Raw genomic sequence first — 27,521 nt, 5'->3', positions numbered from 1 at the left:
TATTCATTAAAAAAAAAAAGAAGAAGAAGCCAAGAATGATGCTATGGTAATAAATCTTTTAAATCCTTTAAGAGAATTAAGTTCTACAAATTCTGTCATTTGAGATCTAAATGGTTTCTGGTATTATCTACAAGCAGGATAAATGTAAGCAAACACATCAAAACATTTTGATGTCAGTGTCTTGCATCTGATATTATTTCATGTAAATCTCTGAGGCACTGCTTTGTTTTATGCTGTATATTCAGAAAATGCACATTTTGGTATTTATGGAAGAAAGTCAGGTTTCAATACTTTTATGCCTTTTAAACAGTACACTGGTGGCTAACAAGAGTTTTTCAATATTCAACATGTTAGCTCAATGGAGAAATAGTCTAAGTTTTATTTTCACAATTATATGACCAGATAATAATTTTATAATCAACTATTTCTTTCAGCTGAAACATGGGAGCTGAGTGGGTATGTAAAGCTTCCTTTTTGAATGCCTTTTCCACATCAACCTGATAGTGTTTAACTGAAGAGTTAATTTGTCTCCGCACTAGGAGGATTCTATACACAAGAATCCACATTCTTCTTGTGTTTCAAATCTATTTTTATTGCCTCCACAGCCCCCATACCAGAACTGACCACACATTTTCTGCTCTTTGTCGTAGTACCACTTCAAAATGTAATTCTGACATTCTCCACTATCTTGAACAAGGTCACATGCATCTGGAAAAGGGAAATAAGAGACAGATTTAATGAAGAAAAAATCCACTCTTCTCAGCATTGTAAATTCAGGGAAAAATAACATTCAGTGCAAACTGTCAGACAAAAGGAGTAGCCAGTGTTCAAGGTCTCACACAGATTCACTAAGTATTCATCTATAACTCCACAGTGCCAGTCTGAAAACCCTCTTTTTATGATTGCTTTGCCCAGAAAGAATGTCTGAAACTAGATTTTTCATTGCCATAAACAGAAGGACTGCTAAAAGGTGTTTATTTTTCTAACAAAAAATTTTTTTTAATGATTGAAAAATAACTATACCTGGTCCATAGAAACTAGGAGAATAAACTTTTAAATAATTCCCCTCTTCTTTATTACAACTTCTTATACCGGTATCCATCAATAAAATTTCATGAATTAGTATACATAGGTTGTTAAACTATCCATGGTAGTCTCTTAGCCAAATCCAAAAGTATTACAGATTTAAATTGCATAAATTAAAAAAGTAGGTGAGAGAAGCATACTTAGTAGCAATCTGGTATTCGGTGAGAACAGATCTAATGATCTTTCACCAATGTAAATTGAGAATTACTCAAAAGAAGACAGAAAGGCAGCTCTAGACTTTGGTGTCAGTACAATATTAAAGAGGAAAAACTGAGAAATAAAGAAATATAATGATACAACTTAAAGATTTTAAAGTTACATAACCTTCTTCTAATCAACTGAAAAGAAAAAATCTCAAGCAAGAGATGAGCACAAAGTACATCTCTCAAAAGGCAAGTTCTGGAACTGGGCTACATGTTTCTAGAAGTAAACAGTTGGGTCACTAATTACAATACAGGATTGGGAAGGCAGTTCCTACAGCTCTCATAAGTAGCTTTATATATCTTCCTGTTACTGATCCTCTCTCATCCTGAATGAGGCTGCAATTCCAGAACCATTCTTGAGTGGAGAGGGATGAAAAACAAAGAGATAACATCTGTAGAAGTGAACTACCACACCCAAATCTATGCAGACACCTTTTCATTTATTTTCACATAAATTCTCTCTAATTGTAGTTTAAACAATAAATTCACTCAATAGTGTTACAAGAACATTGGTGGCAAATAGTCTCACAATCAGCTTCCCATACCTATATCTAATGGCAAATCTGCAATGAAAAATGTATCACTAGGAAGTACAGTTAAAAACATGAAGAATATTTATTTTGATACCTCTGCTGATGGATCCTCTTTTTCCTACAGGAACAGACTGTAGCAGAAATGTAATTAGTTCCTCCATGTTGAGCTAAATTAGCAGCAGGAGTAACTCACTAATTACAGAGCAACTTGGGGATTTTAAAATTATCGGCTATTTTAGTAAGGGGGATTATAGCTTAATATGATATTATTACAAAAAGTTATACATCAAAACTGAAGTTATAATGACACCTGTAGTTCAGTCTTTAACTACTATATAGGTTTGGACTAAATACTAACATATGATGACTAAAACCTTGGAAAAATGTAGCTGGAAATTCTTCATCTTGTAAAAATATTCAATAGAGTCCTTCACAGTTTAGTCTTTTTACTGAATTAAAAAAGATTTTCATATTCTAGAATCATACCATAATCATTACAGCCACTTCTAGTTTCTGCTGTTGTCTCTAAGTTTTTGCTGCTCTTCTCCTGAGCTTTTCCACACTCTTGAGGCTTTTCCCTTTTAGCATTTTCCTCTGTGAAATACTCATTCTTCTCATAATCATCTCTCATTTCTGGCACTGTGTATACAGGTTCTTTGGCGTTCTCTTTCATACTCTTCATGACTCGACTTTCATTTTTTTCTATGTCTTCTAAAACTTGACTGGAACCACTTTCAGCCATTCCAGGAAAAGGTACCCGTCCAAGGAGAGGGGGGGAAAAAATTTAAACACCAATATGACCTTAGAAAATGCATTTGGTTCATTCCTTCTGAAAAACATGAAAAAAACTTTTGACCCCAATCCCATTTCTGTTATAGCTACTTTGAATGTAAAAACTAACCCAAAGGGATAAATCTTACATTCAGAGGTATGCACTCAAGAAGTTAAATAGGCAATTTCCAACCTTTCAGTCATGGATGCTTCCTGTTGTATGTCTCCCCGATCTAAGTTTTCACACTCTTCTTGAAGTTCAGGTGAAGGATAACTGTTCATTTCTTCTGTGAGAAAGCACGGGTGGCAGGGGTGAGTTTTAAAGTCCTCAAAAGTAGGATTAATAAAAACCACTACATGGCTGTTTTTGTGAACTGGAGTTTGCATCTTTCAACAAGTAACACACTATATCCAGAGCGACTGACACTATACCCAGAAAAATGAAAATTATTATAGAGATCAGATAGATGAGAATGACTCCTGAACCAATCTTTTATATTTTTGTCTTGCTCTTTAAAACACTATTTATCCTTCTATAGAAACTTTGACATCTCCAAGCATATGCCTCTGATGAGGATTTTAAATAAGGCAATTTCCTTTTGATATTCTCTTGTTTCCATGTCAAAGTATCTAAGACCTGCTAATCTTCATGAATGTGTCTTGAAAAGTCCTGTCTCTGCTCTGTAGAGAGGTTAAGGTCAAATGTGCAAAATATTTATCTTGTACCTGTCTTAAAGCCTAAAATAGGCATGAACAGCTCGGTAGATCTGGACTTGCCAATGGTCTGAGGAGAAATGTGGGCCTAAATCAGAATATGGCAGGGTTCTCTTAGCTGAAGAATGGTCTGTTTTTAGTGAAAGTGGAGTACACAAAGCCACACATTAAATAATAACTTAAAGGGAAAAGACTACTTTAGAATAGAATGCTGTTCTGTCATCACTGGCACTTTTATCGATGTCCAACATCTGAGGTAAACTAAGCATGAATGATTAGCAGCAAAGCTATGACCAGGAATTGAATGATAGCACATATACACTGACTACCTTTTTCTACACAACATTTGTCTTTCTTTCCATAAGTGAGGCAAATACTGCTGTGTGATACTTACGTTGTAGAAGATTTAGGAATGCCCGGCTAAACCTCTGAGCATACGCCATTTCCGGGGTGGAAAACCTGCCCAGTGTCAGTGAGTGCTGATCTGTGGGGGAGCTTGACAGCTCCATCAGCTGATTGTCACTCACATCACTGCCAAGTGCAAGAGTGAATAAGGTGAACCCTTGGCACTTGGCTCCGAGTGAAATCTCTCTCAGCCTTTCTCTGTCCCATGTGCTTGTTTTGCTTCCGACTATTGTAAATATGACCCTGTGTTTTCTTTGTCTGGGGGCTTTAAAGAATACATTTTCAACTGTCCACTGTAGAGCAGAAGCAATGGCTGATGGCCCTTCCAGCTGGTGAACAGACTCTTGGATGTGTTTCTTCATCAAATCTTTATTGCTGTATGTGACTAGGTCAAACTCCAAGGCCACGGGTGTCCGGTTTCTGTCAGGCAGGAAGCCCCTGGGAGCCTGCTGCACCAGTGCCACTCTGATGCCTCCATATGATTCGTTTGGCTGTGAGGAAACGACAAACTGATCCACCATGTTGCTCACAAAGTCTTTGGCTCTCTGAAAGTCTTCACTGCTAATGCTGCGAGAGCTGTCCATGATGTAAGTTATATCCATATCCATCTGAACCAGGGGAGAAAAAGGCACCTCACAGCTGGTTCTTGGATTGCATTTATCTAAAGAGGAAGACCCAATAGGCAGTGAACTATTTAACAATACAACAAAAGCAATGATTTATAAAAATTTCACACAAAGTCCTGTATATCTGAACTAGGTTTGTATGGCCAGGTTTTGGTAGTGGGGGGCACTACAGGGGTGGCTTCTGTAAAAAGGTGATGGAAGCTTCCTCCATGTCCAGCAGAGCCAATGCCAGCCAGCTCCAAGAGAGACGTGCTACTGGTCAAGCCAATTAGAAATGGTGGACATGCCTCTGTGATAACATATTTAAGAAGAAGACAAAAAACCGTTATTGTGCAGATTTAGTTGTGGCCGTAGAAAAGCAGAGTAAAAATATATGAGAGAAAAAACTATGCAGACAGTAAGGTTAGTGGAAAAGGAGGGGAGGAGGTACTCCAAGTCCTGGAGTAGAGATTCCTTTGCAGCCCCTGGTGAAGACCATGGTGAGGCAGCTGTGCCCCTGCAGCCCATTGATATCCACAGGGATGCAGAGATCTAATTACAGTTTGTAGATGAACCCCACACTAGAGCAGGTGGATGCCTGAGAGGAGGCTGTGAACCTGTGAGAGGCCCATGCTGGAGTAGGCTCCTGGCAGGGACCTGCAGACCCATGGAGAGAGGAGCCCAGGCTGGAGCAGGTTTTCTGGCAAGACTTGTGACCCTGTGCCTGAAGGACTGTACCCCATGGAAGAGTGACCCATGCTGCAGCAGTTTGAAGAGGACTGGTGCCCATGGGATGAACTCACATTTTACCAGTTTGCAGGGAACTGTTACTCCTGGGATAGGCTCCTGTTGAAGAAGTTCATGAAGAACTATCTTCCACGGGAGGGATGCCATGCTCTCCCTGAGCAGTGGCAGAACCAAGCTGTGATGAACTGACCATAACTCCCATTCCCCATCTCCATGTGCTGATGGTAGGGAGACAGTAGAGCTGAGAAGAAGGGAGTGGGGGGGAAGGTGGTTTTAAGGTCTAATTTTACTTTTTGTTAGCCTGCTCTTGTTTTGTTAGTAATGAATTCAATTAATATTTGTAATTCAAGTTTGTTCTGCCCATGGCAGCATTTGATGAGTGATCTCTCTCTGTCCTTATCTCCTTATCTTCTGCCCAGCTGTGGAGGGAGCGTCTGGCATCCAGACAGGGTCAACCCACTACAAAAGCTTTTTTTAGTTGTCCTAAACATTGATCTAAAAAAAGCAAAAGAAACAAAAAAACCCCAACCAACCAATCAAAAACCAAAAAAACAAAACAAGCAAAAAAGCCTCTAATCAATTTGGGAGCTGTGGCAGGATTTCTACACCCCCTCCTCTTTACCACAGAGAGCTGGTCCACAAAGAGATAACCTAGAGGCTGAAAGGCCCAGCAAGGGGTTATCTCTGGTTCCAAAAGGGCTCAGACCTCAGCTAAGAATCAACATCTTAGTCTGGAGAACAGATGTGGGAAGAGATAAAGGAAATATTCTTGACTGAAAGACACAGTTTAACAAACTATAAAGACACATAGTTATCACAGAGGCAGAAGCCTTCTATACACACACACCCTGAAACTGTGGGAGACCTCTCCCCAGAGCCTGGATGCAGGTTCTGTGGTTACTTCTCAAGGGATTGAGGGAAAGCATCTCGATGTGTATGCGCCCCACAACAATTGGATGGTAAGATACATTGAACCCATTGTAGTTATATTATTTCTTTGTTAGCTGTAACATTAATAGGTACCTTTAACCTCACTCTGTAAATATCTACTAGTAGTTTCTCTTTTTGTCCTTATTCCTATGTAGTATTAGTTTGGTTTAAGTCTTATGTCTCTTAGTTTTCTGTCTATTAATTAAATAATTCATTCTATAATAGACCAAATCAGACATTATTAAAGAACTTGTGAATGAGAGTGAATTTTGATGTGCTGGCTGACTCAATAAAGCTATTGCCTGCTGCCAGAGGCCTGGGCAAAAGGCAAGGACTTTTCTAAACCCCTACATCCATTTGTAACAGGAGCTTGAAATATTTTTGTTCTAGTAAGGAACAACAGATGAGTCTTGCTCAAGAAGGTTTTGAGGTACCAGGGGAAATTATTCATGCATGAGAACAGAAAAACATTCATAAGGTAAAATTTCATAGGTAACAGTTCCCTGGAGAAATTTTCTTCTGTTGAAATCTGAACATTGTAAAGGATACAGAATCAAACTCAGTTTTTTCATCTCAGATCATTGTTCAACATTTTGACATATTATCATTTAGTAGCTTCTCCCCCTCGCACAGCATAGAACTAACAGCAAATGAGCCTGCCTTCCCAAAATCTTATTGCTATTTTAAGTGCATTTCTGTTAACAAGGAAATGCTAAACACAATAATTCATTTCACATGGCTGAGACAGAAATTATTAAACAGCTTTTGTGATTTTGATATTCTATTTCTTACCATCCACTGAAAAGGAAGTTACAATTTTAACTTCTCAGCAGTGGTATTCTGTAACCATAAAATGATCTGTCACAGAGGGTATGAAGGCCCAGTTGCAGAAGGGTTCAACTGGCTGGAATGTCAGAGACAGAAAAAGGAGTAAAGTTTCCTCTGTAAAGGAGTGAAGTTTCTCTTGGAAATTATAAGAAACAGCCATAGCACTGTCTTGTAGCCATCCTGGAATGGGAACACTCAGACATCCCTATTGCCTGCAGTGCTGGGCTGAGTCGCTCCATGCAACCAACCACACAGTTCTTAATACATCTCTGCAAACTTCTTGTAGAATCATTTATGACAGTAGGATTCTGACCAGTTCATTAATATTTTTCTTTTCTATTTAAGCACAGGTGTGTTTAAGGTGTATCAGAAAAATTCCCCACAACCACATTGCAAAAAAAAGAAGAAAAAAAAAGGTATAGAATTTGTTATTGAAATGGTAAATAGACCAATACAACAGATGTAATTTGCAAAATGTCTTACCAAAGCACAGTGTACAATATGTAAGGCCCTCCAAATTTTCATCTTGTTGTCTTTCCCAAACAAATAACTGAAATCTTCTTGTGTCATCAATCTGTGTTTTAAAGCATACACAAAAGCAACATTCAGAAGAAAGGTGAAGTACCTGAAGACTCTCTTTTTCTTTTTTTTTTTCTGCCAGAGAAGGATTATCACTTCTTCTTTTCTTAATAGGGTGCTATTTTTCTACAGAGAAAAAGGCATAATATCACAGCTTTTTCTTGAACAAAGAGTGAAGATGATTTCTTGGAGGGAAAATTCTAGCATTAGAAAGTTCTAGCATGACAGTGACCTATGTGTTTCCTGAGAACATCTGAAGAAAGACAATCTTTCACAGGGGAAGATTTGACCACAGAAATGCTTGAGGAACTCTGAAGATGCTCCAACATTCTACAATTTCACTGACCACCACCCAACCCCATCCAGATATGATCCAATGGAAAAGTATTTCCTTGTAGACTAAGATAAAAATGGCTTTAAAATATCACAGTATTATAGGAAATGAACATATACGAATAAGGTATAACGGTACGCAAAGAAATAATTACTTCTTTGCATTAAACTTTGGCTTTGTGTGTTATACACCACACAATCAATTTCTGATTAACATCTGTAAAGAATGTTACAGATAGAACTCTTCAAAGGAATTAGAATTGGCAATGGCTGCATGTGGTCTCTAAACAGAAGCTCCTTAAGCAAAGTAAAGCCAGTAAGTATCTGTGGCTACAGACTTGTAGGATCATAGAGATTACACCACCTCTCAAGGGCAGAAGTCCCTCTGAAAGGAAAAGGGAAGTTGCATTTACTTGGGGGTGGTGGTGAGGTTGGTTGCCTTGCCATTACTGTAAACTTAAAGGAGTGCTGGGCAGTGAATTTTTTGCGTTTCCCCCTGCTAAGCTCTTTTAAACTCTTCTACTCTGAAGACAGATTTATGTAAAGTCACCAGATGTCATCACATGCATTCAGAATTGAAATCTGCTTATACTAAGTAAAGAAAATACTGATTCTTGCTCCTGTTTATCCTGTGGAACAGCCGAGGCAATAAACCATAAGGTTCCTTCTCATGGGTCAGCATAAACTTTTCATTCTGCTAAATTATCATTCAGCCAGAAAAATACATAAATCAACTAATAAATATGAGGCTACACGAGAATAAATATAGTATAAATAATAAAGGACTGACTTAGATGTTGCTAGATCAGAACTCAGACTCCAAGTTTTGTACTTTTTATCAGGTACGAGTGAACATATTTCCTTTTAGAAGGACAATTTTGAGGAAACAGCAGCAGGAATGAATTTATGTTGAAAAAGTTAAAACTGAGCACAGATGATATTAAAACAAATTGAAAAGACAGACAACATGCAATCTACATTATGAAACCTTAAACAAATACATAATTGCTTTCCTTTTGTACCTTGTAAAATTAACTATTTATTTTTGTTTACTATCTTTTAGATTAAGTCATATTTTAAAACAAAATTTCATAATTTTCTCCTGTACAAATGGCAATAAAGATATCAAAAGGGGCTCTGCTAATTTAATTTTCTTTGGAAAAACAGAAGGCCTGCTTGAAGCCTTCTACTAATTTTTCTAGAAACTAGGGCCAGAGTTTGTTAGTTAAATTTTTATTACTTGTTACAACTTCAGGAATACAATGGCATAGGTAAATAAGTGAAATTAACACATTATGGAAATTCTGTGCTTTGCCCTAAAATCACAAGAGATTAATAATTCATGTTCAGAAAAAGGTCAGATGGTGATCACTATGGTCAAGTGAATCACTATTGCTTTGTTAAAATAGTCATCTTTAATGTACCTTTTTCTAGTAAGGGATTGGACAGTTCCTGTAGGATTTAGGTTGGAGAACAGGATTCACTCAGATCTTAGCAGATACTCAGCAAGTGGGAGACTGACTCAGTTTTCAATAGGCTCTACTTACAGAGAAGGCACGTCTGATGTTTGGCACCTCACTGAAGGCAATAACTACTGGAGTGATATCCAAGGCACTCAACTCAAGCACAGCTGTGCTGATGGCAACATCATCCTGCGATGGACCATTGGCAAAAAACAGGGCAACTTTTCTTGTGAGGATGCCCTGACGAACACGTTTGAAGACATTTCTTGCAACAAATCTCATGGCTGCCCCAATATTTCGTTTTCCACTGGATCTCTCTAGTGGGATTCTCTGGATGGCTTGTAGCAGCAAGTTTTTTTTTTGGAATTCAGAGAATCGGATGAGGTAATGTATGTTGGTATTGAAAGAAACAACAGAGACACGAGCACCTGTTGGGCAATTGCTTTCACTGATCTTAATGGTCTTCAGCAATAACATAACAATGTTCCTCATTCTTTCAAATGCAGCTGGTGTGACATCATCAGACATATCCAAGGCAAAAACCACTTCAGTTGGATAAGCTGGGCATGTGTCTGTATATTGAAGCAGAAAAGTTACGTGAGAACCTTTCCACAACTCAAACATTGTTAGTTTCTTCAAATCTATAAAATAATAGATATTCAGAGAATAGATAGGCTTACCTGATGAGCATGCTGGAAGGAAGAGAGGAAGAGCAATTAAATTATTTTGGACTCATGTGCATTAAAATAGTAACTTATTCACTAGCTTTCAATGAAGAGCCTGGCCAAAGTTCAGACAACTGACAGAGTCTATCAGTGCAAGACCACATTCTTCTTTTACAATCAAACAGTCAAAATAGTATAATTTTACTACACTATGTTTTAGCGCAGTAATTTTTTTTTACTGCATTTTTTTATTTTTAATTTATAAGAAATCTAAAAATTATCCTGGGTTCTGCTGAGCACACATAACTGAGAATGAATGCACCTAATCTGGGGGACAGCTGATACACAAATACTGTCTTTTCTCAGAGAGCACCCCAAAGGGTGTTGGCACAATGCCAGAGATTTGTTTCATCTTTAATGAAGAAGAGATATTTGTTATAATTTTTGTAATAAACAGATAGGAAAAATGAGCAAAAAGCATAAATCTGCTTCATACACCTGCTGAAACCCTCTCACAATTAACAACTACCAGTCAAACTGAACCCAGATAAAAACTACCAGGTTATAAGGGTTTCCAATGAAGGCTGTTCCATGTAGGAGGAGTGACTAGGTGAAATCAGAGGTAAAAGAAGATGTTCCCCACTTACGGCAGTTTTTTCGAGTAAAATTCACAAGTTCACAAGGCTGCAGGTTCAAAATTTAAAAAAAGGAATTAATGGCAAATCCCAGACCACCCCAGACTGGGAATCTTACTGTTGGTTTGAGCTGAAGGTATCCAAGCTCCTAAAATAACTTTCATTACAATAAATCCAGAATCACAGAGTCTAGACCCTTTTTATAACAGATAGTACAGGGACTCTCTCCCCTTGCTGCAGAAACTAGCACATTTTTTTAGACATGCTCTGTTGGCATTTCATGATGTTCTGAAGCATTAAAACAATCACCAAATTCTTTAAGAAGGAGTGCCATCCATTCTTTATTTTGTGTAATAAACTGATCTAAGATGTCATTAGCCAATGGCACTTCCACAAACAATGGGCATTCCAATAGTGACTCACATAGGAAGTGAGAAATCCATGAAGGAGGAGAGAATGACCTCTGGACACCTGCAATAGTACTGCCTGCAGGCAGTCGTCCATGCAAGGATTAATGAAGCCTTTATTCAGAAGTGTTCATTTTACATGGGATTAGGATTCTGAAGAAATCCTGCACTGCAATTCCCAGTGAAAATAACTGTTGCTGAAGAAATGTCTTCCTTTACATGAGGGGAAATAGTAACTCTAACATGAGTTATTGTGTAAATTGATATGAGAGAAGAAACTGATAAATGAATATTAATTGTCCAACAGTTTGTAAAAGTTTGGACATGGTGTTAATCCACATGCATAAATGTTTCTCATACCTTGGTTGTTTGCAGAATGGAAGAACCCACTGCACACTCTGACAAGCACATGGAAAAGATACTATTTTATAACAGCTAACTGTGCTCATTGCTGTCAGTGATTATCAATGGAAACCAAACCAGACAATTCCATGCAGTATAGTTAGCTGTAAGGTGATTACTTACTTCCATTAAACTGGTGCCCACTGGTCCCTTGGCACCCTGAAACAAATTAAACATAGGTCCAAAAAATCAGACTCTGCTAATGTATTCCCATGTGTTACTCTGTAGCCCAAAGAAAAAGCAGATGAACAGTGTTTGCCAGCAATCATTTATGAATTTGAGAGGAGACAGCAGTTCCCAGCATAGATTTCTGTGGACCTGGTCAGAGCTGCAGGCTACTTGTCAGATTTAATTGTCGGTCCATTTTCCTTGATGGTTTTTAAATGTTCAATATTTGTTGCTCTTGGGGAGCAGTATAATTCAGAGTTGTGTTCCCTTATAAACAGCAGTTTCTGTGCTATGATTCTGTTATTTGCACTTCATATATTTTCCAACATCTGGTGCGTGACAAGCTTTCCCTCTCCTCTTGCACATTACAATCCCCACAGTTCTACCTTGAAAGATCCTGCAGACCATACACACATCATGACGCCTTTGCCTACTCTGCAACTTTCTCCTTGGGAGCTGTGGAAAAACAACAGCACTCCAAGCATCTTTTATTTCAAAATGAAAGTATTGTTTAATCTTCATAACAGGAATGAAAAATAGGTAAAATAACTAATTTTCAAGGGAGCTTGAGTACTCATCATATGTGCATTTCAGATGCGTAAGAAGACTACTACAAAATTTCCCTTACTCCCATGGAGCTGCAATGAGATACCGCAGAAAAATTTGAACTCCCCATCCCACTTCTTTTTCTCACCCTCTCTTTACCATAACACTACAGTTTAACAAAATTGTATACTTCCTTACATCTCCAAATTACAGCCCTCTCTCCATATTTCTTTCCCCTTTCAGTTAATCTTCCATTCCTCCATCTGCCTGAGCCACCTTCCTCACCTCCTCTGCTGTCTTGCTGCTAGCATCATCACTGCCATTCCATGTTTTTTTCTTATGTTTCCCAGCAGGTCCAAGTTCTTTGGTACTGTTCATCAAGAGTTAACTGTGAATTGCCTGGGTCCTAAAGAATTCTACTGATAGCAGGTCAGTGGTGGTGACTGAGCTGTGCAGACTTGACACATATGGATAATCAAACCACCAAGGATGGGTAAAACAAACCTGTTTTGGCTGGCCCTGTCTACTAGCTATACCTCTTCCTTAATTCCTATCTCTTCCACCTCTTATAAGGTTCCCACTTTCTCATTTCACTGATTCACTGCTACAGTAATAACCCCACCAAGCCCATACATCCCAAGCTCTACTCTCACTTGAAGAGGAGATCTTGAACTTGAAATACCTCTTAACATTTCTTGGACCATGGACTGGCAAGGCCTACAGCTGTGGCTTATCAACTCATAAGATCTATCTGTAAATTTTGTGAGTGGCCAAGCAGCAGAGAGGGAAATGTGCTCCAGCTGGCACTCTTACCCATTCTTGTGCCTAGCAACATAGAATAAATTGGGACAGGTGCATTCATTAATCAATCAGTGTAATGAGAAGGGAAAAAAATGTTTACTGAGTTGCACACATCCTGTGGGCCATGTTATACAGGTAAAGACAATATTATCAACAATTTTCCACATTCAAATTGAAAGATTAAGCTTAAGAAAGTTTAACAAGAAAATCATTAACAGTAGGGATTGTTTCTGGTCACTATGGAGCTAATTTTCAGAATTGCCGCAGGATAAAGATAGACACATACAGGGATTTTCCTAACTATTTAAAAAGTTAGTCCTAAATCCTATTGAAATCCACAATCCTTTCATCTGCTTAGACAGAGAATAAAACATTTTGTTGTATAAAATGCAGAACACAGACACAGAAAAGTACATCAAGACATCTTGTATTATGGATTAACCGGTTATAGTCAATTTAAGATTTAAGTAAGTGCCTGTAACTGCAAGTTTCATTTTACCTGGCTTTTCTTTTTAAATTAAAAAAAAAAAAAAGTCATGGCATTCAGCAGACCTATTCAGTTCTATATTTCAGTATTCTCTGTTCTTTTAATTAGATATGCACACAGCCTGAAGAAAATACCAAATACTGTGGAAGAAATTCTGGCCATCATTGTATTGTTGCAGTTCCAATTCCAGCTGCAGGTGCCTCTGTGTATACACATCCACAGGCAAGACATAACTCTGTGCAACTGCCAGGCTGATTAAACACAGTTTACCATGTGAAACACTATTAGATATTCCATTAATCTAATAGTAATTTTAAGAGGAATTAAGGGTGATTTTTTTAAAAATAAAAATTTTATTTAAAAAAAATTACCATAGGTCCTGATGGCCCTTGGTCACCTGGATCTCCCAGGGAACCTGGTGTACCAGAATTACCCTAAAAATAGAAATACAATATATTATTCTTTACAATTGCATGCACAGGTACCAAACTTCATCGGGGGAAAAAAAAACCTCTGTAATGATACTTTGAGTTGGATCCTACATTTTCATAAAGATAGTCTACCACTCCTAACAATTATTAGCAACTAATATTTCTGAAGATTTTGACTTGCACTTTCTCAAGACTTCTTGCCAAAATTATGGCAATAAAAGATTAGAAGGGTAACAAATTTAAAATCTTTTGATAAAAACATTTGGGTGTAAGGGTTTTACTTTTAGAACTCTCACAGTTAGCAGATTTATCATTCTTACTCTTCTACCCCTAATTCCTTTGGGTCCTTCAGCTCCTGGAATGCCCTGATCTCCTTCTTCTCCCTGAAAATAAATGAAATCCAGTATTTATTGGAAAGGAGAAGACAGACAGAAACACAGGCAACCTCTTACAAAGAAGAATAATGTAAATAAGAAAAAATAAATGAAACATGCCCATTTAGTGTTACCTCTGGACCAGGATATCCTATGAATCCAGATTCTCCCTATGAAAAGAAAGGAAAAAGACTTCATAAGAATCTAGAACTTTGTGATCTGGTTAGTGTTTGATGCCTTTAAACCAAAAACAATTTCAAAATTATTCTCAGCTTTACAACTCATCCGAGCAATAGTGGCTGCTACTCTGGTCTCAAATTACATAGTTTTAGATTAATACCTTGTTCATCTAAAGGAAGGGCATTTTAAGAATTTCCATCCATTTCTAAATTTTCAAGAATATTCAATTTCTCAAGTGTTTTATCAATACTTATTCATGTCTCCTAATATCATGCAAAAGAATTCCCATGTAGTATGTGAACTCAAATTCAGAACTCAATGTTTGAATGTAGTTTAAAAATTCTATACCACCCAGATTAAACAATGATACTATAATATTTCTTCGGCTTATTAGAAGTCAATTCATCAACTGTTTTCAGTTACTTCAGTTTCTAGTGTGTTCCTTGCTCCTCCATGAGAAAAAGGCAAACTCTCACAAAAACCAATCAGAAGTGAAGAGTATCTCTTCTAAACATTGGAATTCACACTACTTATATATTTCCTTGTCCTCTTGCATATAACATATGTGTAACCTATGAAACCCTGCCATCAAAGAAAATTGTTAGAGCTAAGAAGGTAAGAAAAGAGATTAGAAAATAAGAAGTATCAAGAGCCACTTTACCAAAAAGCCATTTAAGAAAAAAGAGTTCATCTATTGGAGAGGCTCTTAGAAAGCCTTTCATATCTTTGCTACAGCTTTCTGCAGCACTCTGATTCTCTCACAGAAAGGGAGAGTGAAACAGATGGGCCTACCAGTGAGATTCACTGGACCCTTTCTGTTTCACATGCAATAAGAAAGTACTAGTGTTGCAATATTGCACAAACTCTTTGAAAGGAGAACTGCAGCTGTTTCCAATATCCTGACCACTTTGCACATGGACTGATCCACTGGTACCATGATTTTGACCTCATACTTTCGGTATACTTTTTAATTTAGCTGAATTCTTGTACAATTTTAGAGAGGAAGGCATTTCATTACTTTTTTTTATCAGCACTGTGAAGGGAATTATAAGAATTTCTTAACAATCCAGAGGTTAACCCTCAGATTTTACTGCTGACAGTAGGAACACAAGGAAAAAATTCACATGAAAACAGTGAGGATATTTGGAGAGTATCACCCCTACCTTGGTAGTTAGAGAATACCTCCTCTGAAACAAGAAAAATTAAAAGAGCCCACAGTGGCCAGCGCACCAACACTTGCCAATAGCAATGTTCAGTCAGGCAGGCTGAAGTGAAAAGAAGGTACTGTGCTCTGCAAGTACAATCCTCCACATATATATACACACGCAACAGGGAAAGAGTAAGAGTGAGTGGTCCTCAAAAGAATATGCTATGGAAGAATGTCACACAAGGACTTTGGTAATCCTGACTCTCTCACTAAAATGAGAGGCTCAGGATTAGATTAGAAATGCACTTTGATTAGGTAAGATTAGAAATGCACTTTGCATATCTTGCATTTCTTTTTAATCAAATATGGATGATCATGTTTGGTAACACAGTAGAATGGAGTCTGAGAGACTCTCTGACTTGAAGCACATACCTTTGCTCCTTTGCTTCCTTCAGCACCATAGACATCTCTGCCATCCATGCCCTGAGTAGGTTAAATATACTATGAGTTAGCTTTTAATCGAGGATTAGGTTTATATCCAATTTCATTTTGGAATTAAGATTGTCCTATTACAGTGACTTGCCCAAGCTACTGAGACTGATGAAGTTGGACAAGCTATCAAAACACAGTCTAAAAACACTAGAAAACAATGGCAAAAACTGTAGAGGAAAAAGAAGGATAGAGATCATAGTTCCTTTCCGCTGTGTGCTATACCTTTTACATACTTTCTCTCTTCTAAAGAATTTGAGGGGAAAGATACTGTCTCTAGCCCACAGAAATTTAGTGTCTATAAGGAAACTGAGAACCAAAAGTGAAATAATTTTAATTGTATCAAATAGAGAAAATAGAAGGGAATGGGCATTACTGATTCAGATGGATAGGCATTAAAATACAGGGGTCCTGAATTAGAGCAGAAAACTCACAGGAATGCCTCTCTGTCCAGGGGGTCCAGCTAAGCCCTTCTCTCCAGGGTCACCAGGTTCACCCTGTTATAATTGAAACACAAAAGCCATTAGTTTGCCTCATTCAGGAGAATTCTTCTTTCTGAAATGCAAACCTGCCTGTTAAACTGAAGTGTGCCTATACATTTTATAGACTACTTGATACTGGGCAAAAGTGTTCCATTACAGACCATGTTTCATGGACTGTTCCACGTGGTAGAACTGGAAAGGACTTGGCAAATCAGAATATGCTGAGCATTCATGCAGTTGAATCTCAAAGTTCAATAAAGCTCCCATTGTAATAAAGAATTACAAATTTAAAAAAAAACAGTGGGGTTCGGAAAAAATTATAATAATGGTAGCAGGACATATTCTGGAATTCTACCAGCCTGAAGCACCTGTTGATAGCAAATGACATTTCTCAAGCAGGCTGTCTGCGCTGTGCTCTTAGCCCTCTTTCAGGGTTTCTTTTCTTCAGTTCCATTTTTGTTTTCACTTTCTAACTGAACATTTTTTGTAACAAAGTCCCTAATATTAAACAGCACAAAACCAGAGTGACAAAATGGAATGTATGATGGAAATTCCCATATATCTTCCCAATGTTAGTCATTGTTTTAATATCTGTTTTCACACAGTGATTCTTTTCATGGCAGCACTTTGACCTTCTGATACCTCTTCTGTCACTAAAAGTTACAACCCTTGAAAGAGATGGAAAGGCTTAGCTGGCTGGTATTATTTGTGATTTTTAGATTCAAATATACAACAGCACCTAAAACAAGTTATTTTTATTAAATAAAATCTCACATATCAACAAACATAAAGAAAAGGTAAGTTAAGGATAACATTTATTATAAGTGAACTCCAGTGCCAACAACCTGTTAGTATAAGCCTTTCTGTTTGCCTTCATGTTTATTCAGTTCTTCTCAACATGTGCATTTCTCCAAAATAGACACCATAACAGCAAAAGCTCCAGGTCCTCTGATTCCTTGGTTTGGAATCTTTAGAAAAACAAAGTTAAAATAAGCAGCTATGGTTCTTTGAACTGGGAAGATCAGATTGGACGTTAGGAAATAGTTCTTCACCTAAGGGTGAAGTCATTGATCCAGTGTTGGTCACTGGAACAGGCTCCCCAGAAAAGTGGTCATGGCACAAAGCCTGTCAGACTTCAAGCAGCATTTGAATGATCCTCTTTATGGTTTAGTTTTAGGAAGTCATGCAAGAAGCAAGGAGTTGGGCTTGATCCTCATGGATCCCTTCCAAGATGAGACATTCTATGATTCACTGGTGAGTATTTTCAATGGACTGGACAGACTCTAGAAATCATAAAAAAACCACAAGGGTCAACACTGCCTTATTTCTGCTCCATTTTGTGAGAAGGCAGGTCCCATTCAGAACCATTACCACATGAGCAATTTACAACAGTGATCATGGCAACACTAAAAACTTAGTATAGTTCTGATATGTGTAAGATTACACTAAGCACATCACTCGTCTTGCCATGCAAGTGAAAAATATCTTAAAAACATTACATTCTGCACATGTTTCACAGCACTGAACTAACTCTTTGTTAGTCCATGCTTCTTTGGTCAGTCTTGAATGAATGACACAGTTAGATTGCTGCAATTTGAAAATCTTTACCTTTGCTCCTCTTACACCTAACTTTCCAACTGAGCCAGGTGAACCAGGCATTCCCAGACTACCCTGTAATAAGAAGCGACAGTTAAAGTGTGCACAATGAAAAAATTTAGGGCTCACTGCACTCAAGGATTCATTGCCCCTTGAAATTACTATAGAATCAGTAAAAATATTGGGCTTTTGCAGACCACAAGTAAGAGTTACTGGTCAAGCTATCATTCTACTTATGTCCTGTCATCTGTACAACTGCCATAAAATTCTCAAAATGTTATCAAGTATGACACAAATGTTATTTTCTATCTACATAGATATCTAGTTCAAAAATATTAATGTACATATATAATTGACTATGTAAGCATGAGCATCATTAGTTGACTGAAACAGATGATCAAGGCTGACAGCACAGGACATTCAGTCCTGAGTTATGATGTAATGGTGTAATTCCAGAACAAGAATCTCCAAAATCAACAGCATCATAAAAGTGAGAAGTTCAGCAGATAGTTACAACCTCATCACACCCTAGCACTTGCGATTCACACACCTAAATTTATTTTCAAGGCTGTTATTTTACCATATGAGACTGCAAATCAGTTTTCTTAAGTATTACACCAAAAATCCCTGTTTCTACTTTTTATAAGCTTTTTGAAAACTCTTTGTAAGAACAATATCAACACTGATAACTAAATGCCCTGAAGCATACAGATGGAATATATTATTTAAAGCTAACCAGAGGGCCTGGCATGCCTTGTGGTCCGGGAGGTCCTCTGATCCCTTGTGGTCCTCTTGGGCCCTGATATAAAGAAGACATTGAAACAAAAAGTCAGTTCAATGTTAACAGCCCTTTAATGACAATCATGTTGTGGCATTGACCAGAATCCCAGAGGTGAAACTTCTTGCAGTTTTGTTATAAGGATTTGCCTGTTTGAAGCATCTGAGATGGCCTGACAGTCTGATTCAGAGACCCACTAAGTTGTCTAAGGATATCAAGGGAGCCATAAGCAGTCTAATATCAACCAGGCATGCTTTCTCCATCCTAAAATGTAAGTTAAAAGCATCTTTAAACTTAAACATCTTTAAAAGTTAGAAGCACCTAAGAGCATTTTTAAACTCAAAGCTACTATAAGAAGTCTATCACAATAATTCTGTTCAAAATTACTCCACCTATCAAATTTTTTAAACACAATGCTTTCTCACTGGTTTTGCCAATGCAATAGGTTTTATGTATTTATTGTTGGCAATTTCTAATGAATTCATTTTGACAACATCTGCTTGATAATATCACGTAAATTGGAGATGTGTTGGCTAAATTACTTATTTTTGCTACTCATGCTCCTCTTTTAATTTCTCTAGAAGTTGCACCTGTGTAACTTGCCAGATTTAATTCCTTAGGCTTACAGAAAAGATTTGCCAAGAAGGAGTCTTACTTATAATATTCATTACTTGAAGTTAGCAAAGCTTTCCAAAATACAAACAAAACATCAAGGCAGAAAATTTCTTTTCTCCATAACTAACATAAAAACAACTCAGAAGCTCTATTAGTTACCTGTGGGCCTGGAAGACCAGTTTCTCCTGAGTAACCTGTTTCTCCCAGATCTCCTTGCTCACCCTGCCAGAACAAAACCCAAGAAAACAACAGTGAACACAGACAAATTATTATCTCTCATTTGTACATCAAAAGATAATAATTTAGTATCTGTACAGAGAATCAGTTGATAAAATGCTTTTCAATGCTCTAAACAATTTTCAAACAGTTTCAAATTCCTATTGAAGAAAACTCATATAAAAAGCAGAGGAGTAGCTTCTCTTTGGTTTTTTGGGGGTGTGATGAATAAAAAAACTGAAGAAGAGGTCAGTTTTATTTTGCTGAATACATTTACGCCATAGCTCAGCAATATTTGTGCATTACCTTTGTCCACTGTGGAGACCAGAAGTCATAAAGCCAGGCCACAAGGCCAGATCCTCTTTACCCTGATCCATGGGGAATGGCTCTAGGGGGGAATCATGACTTCATAATCACACTAGAATTAGAGCCCTTTTTACTCCCCATCTTTCACTCTGGTTATTCAGTAAAACAAGTCAAATCTGCCTTGATGATGGGAAAAAAAAATTCCTGCTCCCATCTCCATAGAGCTGCCATCTGAGGATGACTCAGTTTAGCTGATGTCCATAAGAAATACTCACTGACTTCTGGATTGAATAAAATGATGACAATTAGCATCAAGATATTACAGGCCTTGTAGACCCCCTTTTGCTGGAGAAATCATAAACATATGTCTGAAGATTCTTGGAAAACAGGTGGTTCTGGAAAGAATCTTCTCAGGAAAAATGAATTTAAAAGGCTGAAATTTCATTCTGCACCATATGAATGAAACAAAAGATAACAGAAAAAAAAAGCCGAAAGCAAAAAAGAATGTTAATTTATAGCCAGAGTAAGAACACTGTAAAATGGAACATCAGCAAGTATATGATGTGGAAAGATGTAAAAAAACCATGTAGAAATACATTTCCACAAAAATAATTTTGACTATAACAAAAATGGATACATGTCTTAGGCACATTCTACTAAAATTCAAAACCAATTTAAAGTTTTCAGTTACTTGAATTTACTTTGAATCAAAACCCAGAAAAGTGGTTGTCCTTTTTTCTCCCCTGCCTTTTCCTCTCTCTCTTGCCTTCCTCTAAGTTAATCTCCTTTTTCTCTTCACTATTTTGCTTTATTTCCATCACACAGATTGCAGTGTTGTTCTTGTCTGTGACAAACACCTCTTTGATACCACATCACACCTATTCCTTCCGCCTGCTGACTACTTCTGACTGTAAAGAATAGCTAGCTGTGCTTCTTTATGTTATTTTAACTATTTGAAAAAATTAGCCTCCTTTTATCACAGAAAATTGGAACTGCAAGTCCTGGAAGGAGTCCTTTTTAGGATATGGTAAACAGCAGCGTGTTCATGCTGACTGCAAGATAAGTTAATGACTTTGTTGATGAGGGTGTTAGTTCAGTGTCTTTTATTAACAGCTGAACCTAAAACAAGTCCTGTTGTGTTAGTTGGGTGAATTCTGGCGCACTGTCTCTAACTTGATTATTCATCTCTGAGTACGTCACCACCAATATCCCTCTTATCTACCTGAAAGAGGGATTTTTCTTTATCCTATTTCAGCACAAAACCTTCCTCCTCCAGAGGGACTGGCCCTATCTAATTGCCTTAAAAGCAGGATACTGTGGTCCACAGAAGGGTCCTTGAAAACCCCACAAACATCAAGACTAAATAGATCTGCTTCCTGGCCCAGGGACACCAGGAGAGCTTCACAGTGAAGCTCTCATAACTTCTGCTGATAGAGCTATGCCCTGTGGCAGCTTTGTAACATCCTGCCATGAAAGAGATCTCAGTGGATGGACACAACACCCACAGTCTCACCCAAGGATGGATCCCATTGTTGTATTGGAGGGTTTACTGTTCCATTTTGCTTCTCCAGGGGATGTGGAAGATAGAAGTGTGCAATTCTCTTTGTCATTTACTTTTTACAGCTTTTCAGTGATATCTACATTACTTGCATTTGATCATTGATTGGTACCTACCTTTTAATGCTCACTGACCCAGACAAATGGTTTTTTATATGCTTTTAGAAGTCAAAGCTGATCATCAAGTACTTGAATGAAAAGAGTTTGAAAGTTTGTTGTTGCTGTGAGATTCAGTAATTTCTCTTGTTCCCTGCCATTTTACAAAACCGTGACTGCATCACTGGCTGAAGGGAGATGAAGAGGGTTGTCTCAATTAAGGTTCAATTAGTTGAAAAAGCTCAACTAACTCTGTACTCTGTGAATTTACCAAACAAGTTGAACATTCTTATTTTCTAACCACATAAGGTTCTTGTGCTTGTTAATACAACCAAGATATAGTAAAGATCCATTTTTACTGACTTCAGTTTTGGTCCTGTTACCAACCATAGCTTAGTTGGACTATTTCTTTTTGTTGGTAGGTGACAGAATAATGCAAACATTCATGAGATATCAGCTGCAATCCAAGAGGGAAAAGAAAAAAAAAGCACCAAGCTTCCTAATTATTTCTACCCAAGAAATGGATTTCTGAGTGATCAAGCAAGGACTGGAATAATTAAGAGGCAGACTTGATGAATATTCTTCAATATTTTAATCTAAAATGTCTTCATAAACCCTGCAAAGAATTTCTGAGATAGAAATAGGAAACAACTGCAAAATGCTCATATTCTTTCAAGTTATGCTGATCCTGGTGCTTTCTCCTTGCTGGCAGATAGAATTAAAATCTTCCAGTCTATTTCCATCTGCAATGCCTCAGTGCAAATTTGTTTTCTCAAAGTGAAATCCAAACTGGGGCTTTCAGAAACCAGGTGGGGACAAGGGCTTTGGCACACAGCATACATGTGTATTGCAAAATCCTGGGAAGTGACAAGACTGTAGTTCAGGGAACTTGCAGGACTCTCCCTTCTGATTGACATTTCCCAGTGAAATATTAATTTAAATAATTCAAAATGTAAAAAATCTGTTTACCTGGCTGCCCCATAGAGGAAAAAAGTAATAAAGATATAGCAAAACCTCTCAACAGGAGAGGGGTAGGAAGCCCAGAAATGAGAGACAAATCACTGTGCTGCTGAAGAAATATTATTGCCATAAAAGACAGTCCTTTTCCTTCACTAAAATTTATGTTCTATATTGCATCACTATGGTTATTCCTGCTATTATTTATTAACATTTTACACCTGACCTACTCAAAATGCTGGTTGGCACTTTCATTCAGAAGCTGCAACTCTTCCCATTCCCCAGACTCCAACACACAGCAGAACTTCAAGATATATTTCACGCTATTGGTACTGACAGTATTGTACACAAAATTGTAACATTTCCTTGGGTTTATATGCACTAAGAGGCTGTATCATGACATATATCACCTTCCTTATCAGGGTTAGCAACTTGGCAAAGAAATTGGGTCAAATGTGAACCACTTGTGTTAAAGCAAGGTTTTCTAGAACGATCATGTAACCTATACTTGAGAATATCTAGAATGTAATTTTTACTCACACTAACCCACCCTTGAATACAGCTGCTTTTAGATTTGCTTTGATAACTGTATTTTTTAATTCATGCCCTGGAACAAACAAGTTTTCTTTTCCAAGAAACATCACTTAAGAGAATTGCAGTGATGTCTTTACTAAGTAAATCTCAGGAAAGTTTTCTTTCATTGTGACTCTATGGGGTATCAGTCTAGGAAAACCAGGGCTACCACCTAACAATGAGAGAGATTTTGTCATGTCTCAACTACATGAGAGATTTTTCTACCAGAGGGTCTTCCTAGAATGAAGAGACAGCATGCAGTGCATTTGACCAATTCTGTACATCCTCTTTTCTTCTAGATATTGACTTGGGAAATTATTTCCAAACTCTTGATTATGTTATATGTTTGAGCCAATTGTCAGAACAGCAGTTAACACTGTTTATTTTGAGCAAAGCATTGTGTAGAACTTGCCCTAATTTTATGCTGTATGTGTGTATCAAGCATTATCTCTCTGTGCATGCAGCAAAAAAGGAATAAACTGTCATACTTTGCAGCGTGACTTCTCATTCCTGTCCTCTTTAGTGACAGTCTTTTCTCTAACTACGTTCCAATACTTGCCCTAATAGTAAAAGTAAATGTTCTTTTATTTTAACTGTCCTTTTATCCCTTCCAATTCTACATCCTTCAAGTCAGGAGGGTCTCTACTACATCCACCTGAGATTCAAAAGCTGCCTTGGCTTGAAATAGACTTTTGATTGTTAAACACTTGTGTCTTGGCTCACGATGAAATTTTTCCCCTAAGAGGAGCAAACACTCAGGCTGGACATGTAGCTGCATATAAATAGGTAGGAGCAGTGTCAGCCACTCACCTTTATACCTGGAGGGCCTCTTCGACCTGCTGCACCCTAGCAAGGAGTGGCATGAGAGATTACATCCAGAATACTGAGCAATATGTGAAACAGTAGTTTATCATAAAACATATTATACATACAATAAAACCAAATACAGCTTAAAGAAAGAAGATATTATTTTCACATAAAGATTTAAGGTTAAAAAAAAAAAACCAAGAAAAAGGAGAATTTGGGACAGAAATTCTTACACCAGTAAGTCTTTTTAAAAATAAAAAATAGTTTAGATATTTAATGAGTGCAGAGAAAAGACATTTCAACAAAATTCTGGAAAACATCTTCCCAGTCAAATGCCCTTTGGCTAAAATAAAGAGAACAAAAGCCTTCTTCTCCCCCTGTGAGCCTAGAGGTTTGCACCACTTCCTGCTGCACACTGCTCAGCATCTCTTGAGAATGTTACTCCTAAACCTTTAGGATGTTTTTGCAGCCTGATTGAGGAGTGATCATGCCAGACTTTGGCATTAGGCACAATGCTGACAAACTAGAAAAGGGACCTTCACAATTTCCAGTCTCCAGTGAACAAAAAAGGAGCAGCTCAGCTGCCAGTGAGTTTATCTATATGCTTGAATAGACCTAGAAAACTTGTAGTCATGGGCAAAAAGAACAGATAGATTCATCTAGAGTGGAATCGTGAAGCATTTAAGGCTCATCAAAAAAGAAATTGAGTTTAAGGTTTGTGACTTCACATGAATCAGATCTGGAATTAATAGGAACGCAAATTCCTGATTTTAAAGAAAAGAAAACACATTGCAATATATATAAGCTACTAGATCTGAAACCAAATATGTTTCTTTGAAAGCTTTAGAAGATTTTTCTTCCTTCTCCTTGTAGGGTGGGATATCCTTTGAAGGATGGGATAAGACAAGAATGACAAGTGGAAGAAGACAAAAATGGGTTTTCCTGATGGGAACCCCACTGTGTCTTTTATCAGTTATTTTCACCCCATATTGATCGCTATTCTTACATCTAGGCCAGCATCACCCTTCTCTCCTTGGAGTCCTTGTGGGCCTGGGTCTCCCTGCAAAACAAAGTAATGACCAAGCTCTTTAAACACACTTTCCTTTTTCTTGCACATGCACATTCTTCTTTATACACTCCTTCTTTGTTTCTTCTTCTAAGTATTTTCACTGCAATCAGTAGAGTCGTACTAAAGTTGATTCTTGCTTTTTACAAATCATTCATACTCAAAAATTATAAACCAGACAGATCATGTCTGTTTTGGATTTCCAGTTACTAACAGCCTACACTAACTCAAGGCTTCTGTGAAATCATTTTTGTTGACTTCAGCCTTTCAATTGGACTACTTAAGATGAGATTTGCTTCCAAAGTATCATCAAAACCCAATTATTCTTCCAAAAGCAACCCTCCAAGTTTTTCTACTGCTTTCAGCACACTCTGTATAGACATACATATGCATACAATCCTACTTGTTCAGAGAGAAACAGACTTCTGAATCAGTGGATTTTTCTCACATGTTTGCCATCCTCTCAAGCTTTCATTCACCATCATTTTTTGCTTCTGCCCAACTGCTTATCAGCTTTGTTTATTCTTTCCAAACAAATTGCAACGGTAATGCAAGCCTTGCTTTTCTTTTATGCTTCTTTCCTCACAGTTTTGCTAAAACACCTCTTAAAAACTCAAATATCACTATATAAGCACATATCCCAGCTCTTCTATTATATACCCCAGCTTTTCTTCTATTTACAGATCAAAATAGAGTTTACCCACCACCCTGAGGCAAGAGCAGCTCCATAACAAAATGAGTATAGCCTGTTGATACACCGTGCATTTCCCAGCACAATTTTTAACAGTATCCTTACAACGCATTACTGGAAGCCTTTCAGGCTACTGGTGTAAATTTGTGGAAGAATAACATATTTATACTATATCCATGTTTTCCATTAGCTCTATATTGTGAGAATATTTCCACAGTCTTTGTAAACATTTAAATTTTTTTTTCTTCTTTTTCTTTATCAAGCAGGTCCTAAAGCTTTCTGTGTTGCAGACAAACAAAAATCTCCTTGGTCACTGGGCAGCCAGTAGAAATTAGCCATTATGCAAATCCTCTCTCCACAAAATAAAACAGCTTGCTTACCTGTGATGCTAGTTTTCCTTTTTCACCCTTAGGGCCAGTAACATTATTGTTAGCCCCAGGATCTCCCTGAAAAAAATCAATGGGAAGCTCAGCATTTTCTGTTACCATACCTTTATTACTTTGACTACAGCAGAAGGATATAGAAATAGAATTAATTAGATTTGTAATTGCAGAGAGCAAGGAATAAAAAGGCTATTTTAAATGATGATGCTTGTAAGAACTCAATATAGGAAGTTCTGCAAAGTTCACCAAGTTCTTTTCCACAAGGATTAAAAGCAAAATTACTAAAGGACAACAAATTAAACTGAAAATGTGAAAGTGTTCTGGTTGATTTGATATAGTTAATTGAGTTACAATCATAACTCATGAGTTTCATTTGGGGGTTACACTAGAATGGAGTTCCATTTAGCCACCTAATGCCAGATCAGGTGAAATCCTGATCTCTCAAAGAGGCAAATTACCATGTCACTTGAACACTTTTTTTTTTCAGTATAAGCTTTAAAGACAGGAGTCAGCACAATATATGAGTTTTTGGAACAAAGTCTCTGAAATATATGTGAAAAGACAAAGCTGTGTCTTTCCAAGACAAGAATTGTGGTGTCTGCACTGGAATTTTAGTCCAGGGAATGCATTTATGTAGGTCTCTGAAACATACAAAGGAAAAATGTGAATATAAAGAAGTAACTTGCCTTAGCATCATTATAAATTGCTAACCAAGAGTCAGTGCATAGGGCTTTCAAGTGATCCAGAATTCCTCTGTAGGGTGGGAACAAACAGGGAAGACTGATCTAGTCCTGGTCATTTCACCAGACTATCTGGTCTAGAGTGAGTTGTCCCTGCCCATGTCAGGGGGTGTGGAACTAACTAGTTGTTCTTTAAGGTCCCTTTCAGCCCAAGCCATTCTACAGTTCTATGATAAGCAGCCCCAAAAGGAGTTATGTTGCCTATGCTGAAAACATAAAAACAAACAAACCAAAAAATCATAAACATGCAGGAGGCCTGAGGCTTAAACACCTGCTTCCAAGCAACACATCAAAACACATCAGTCCATCTACATCTAAAGAGTTCAGGACTCCTAGAACATGCCAGTCTTCTTGCAGAGTACTGCATTTTCTACTGCATTGTGAAAAACTCTTCAAATATTCAAATCTTCAAATATTTCAGACATCTCCATCACAAAACTGAGGTGCAAATCAGAGAAATATAATAATGATAAAGGAATGCACTTACATGATCTCCTCTTAGACCAGATTCTCCTCGTTCACCTGGTTCTCCTCTGGGGCCTTTTCTGCCCTAAATTCATAAAAAGAGCACAAACAATTCGGGTACAAGTATAAATAGTATCTGTGGCAGCAGAGGGCCAGATCTGTTGAAGTCAGTGGAGCTACATTGATTTAGAGCAGGAGTGACAGCATATTAGAGAACAGGCAGCTATTAAAAACAACTCACAGTCATTACAGACAGCATTACGC

The 27,521-nt window shown here is 37.5% G+C and overlaps 1 protein-coding gene across 1 annotated transcript; it reads right to left on the bottom strand.

Annotated features, from left to right (window-relative positions):
• Positions 1 to 27,516, bottom strand: COL6A6 (collagen type VI alpha 6 chain). The gene is made up of 21 exons (XM_059839106.1): positions 27,499 to 27,516; positions 27,280 to 27,342; positions 26,050 to 26,115; positions 24,919 to 24,972; positions 23,916 to 23,951; positions 19,560 to 19,622; positions 18,744 to 18,806; positions 18,020 to 18,082; positions 16,364 to 16,426; positions 15,873 to 15,923; positions 14,248 to 14,283; positions 14,060 to 14,122; positions 13,680 to 13,742; positions 11,430 to 11,465; positions 10,510 to 10,546; positions 9,282 to 9,769; positions 7,306 to 7,396; positions 3,702 to 4,373; positions 2,787 to 2,880; positions 2,309 to 2,553; positions 1 to 708 (listed from the first exon to the last, which is right to left on the bottom strand). Exons 1-21 carry the CDS (start codon positions 27,514 to 27,516, stop codon positions 536 to 538), a joined length of 2,538 nt encoding a protein of 845 aa, XP_059695089.1. The 3' UTR covers positions 1 to 535.
• Positions 27,517 to 27,521: the final 5 nt, after the last annotated feature.

This window comes from Haemorhous mexicanus, chromosome 1 (assembly GCF_027477595.1).
Source record: "Haemorhous mexicanus isolate bHaeMex1 chromosome 1, bHaeMex1.pri, whole genome shotgun sequence".
In the NCBI taxonomy this organism is placed as follows: domain Eukaryota; kingdom Metazoa; phylum Chordata; class Aves; order Passeriformes; family Fringillidae; genus Haemorhous; species Haemorhous mexicanus.
The sequence above is the reverse complement of the archived record's forward strand: the minus strand, read 5'-3'. Positions and strand labels throughout refer to the sequence as shown.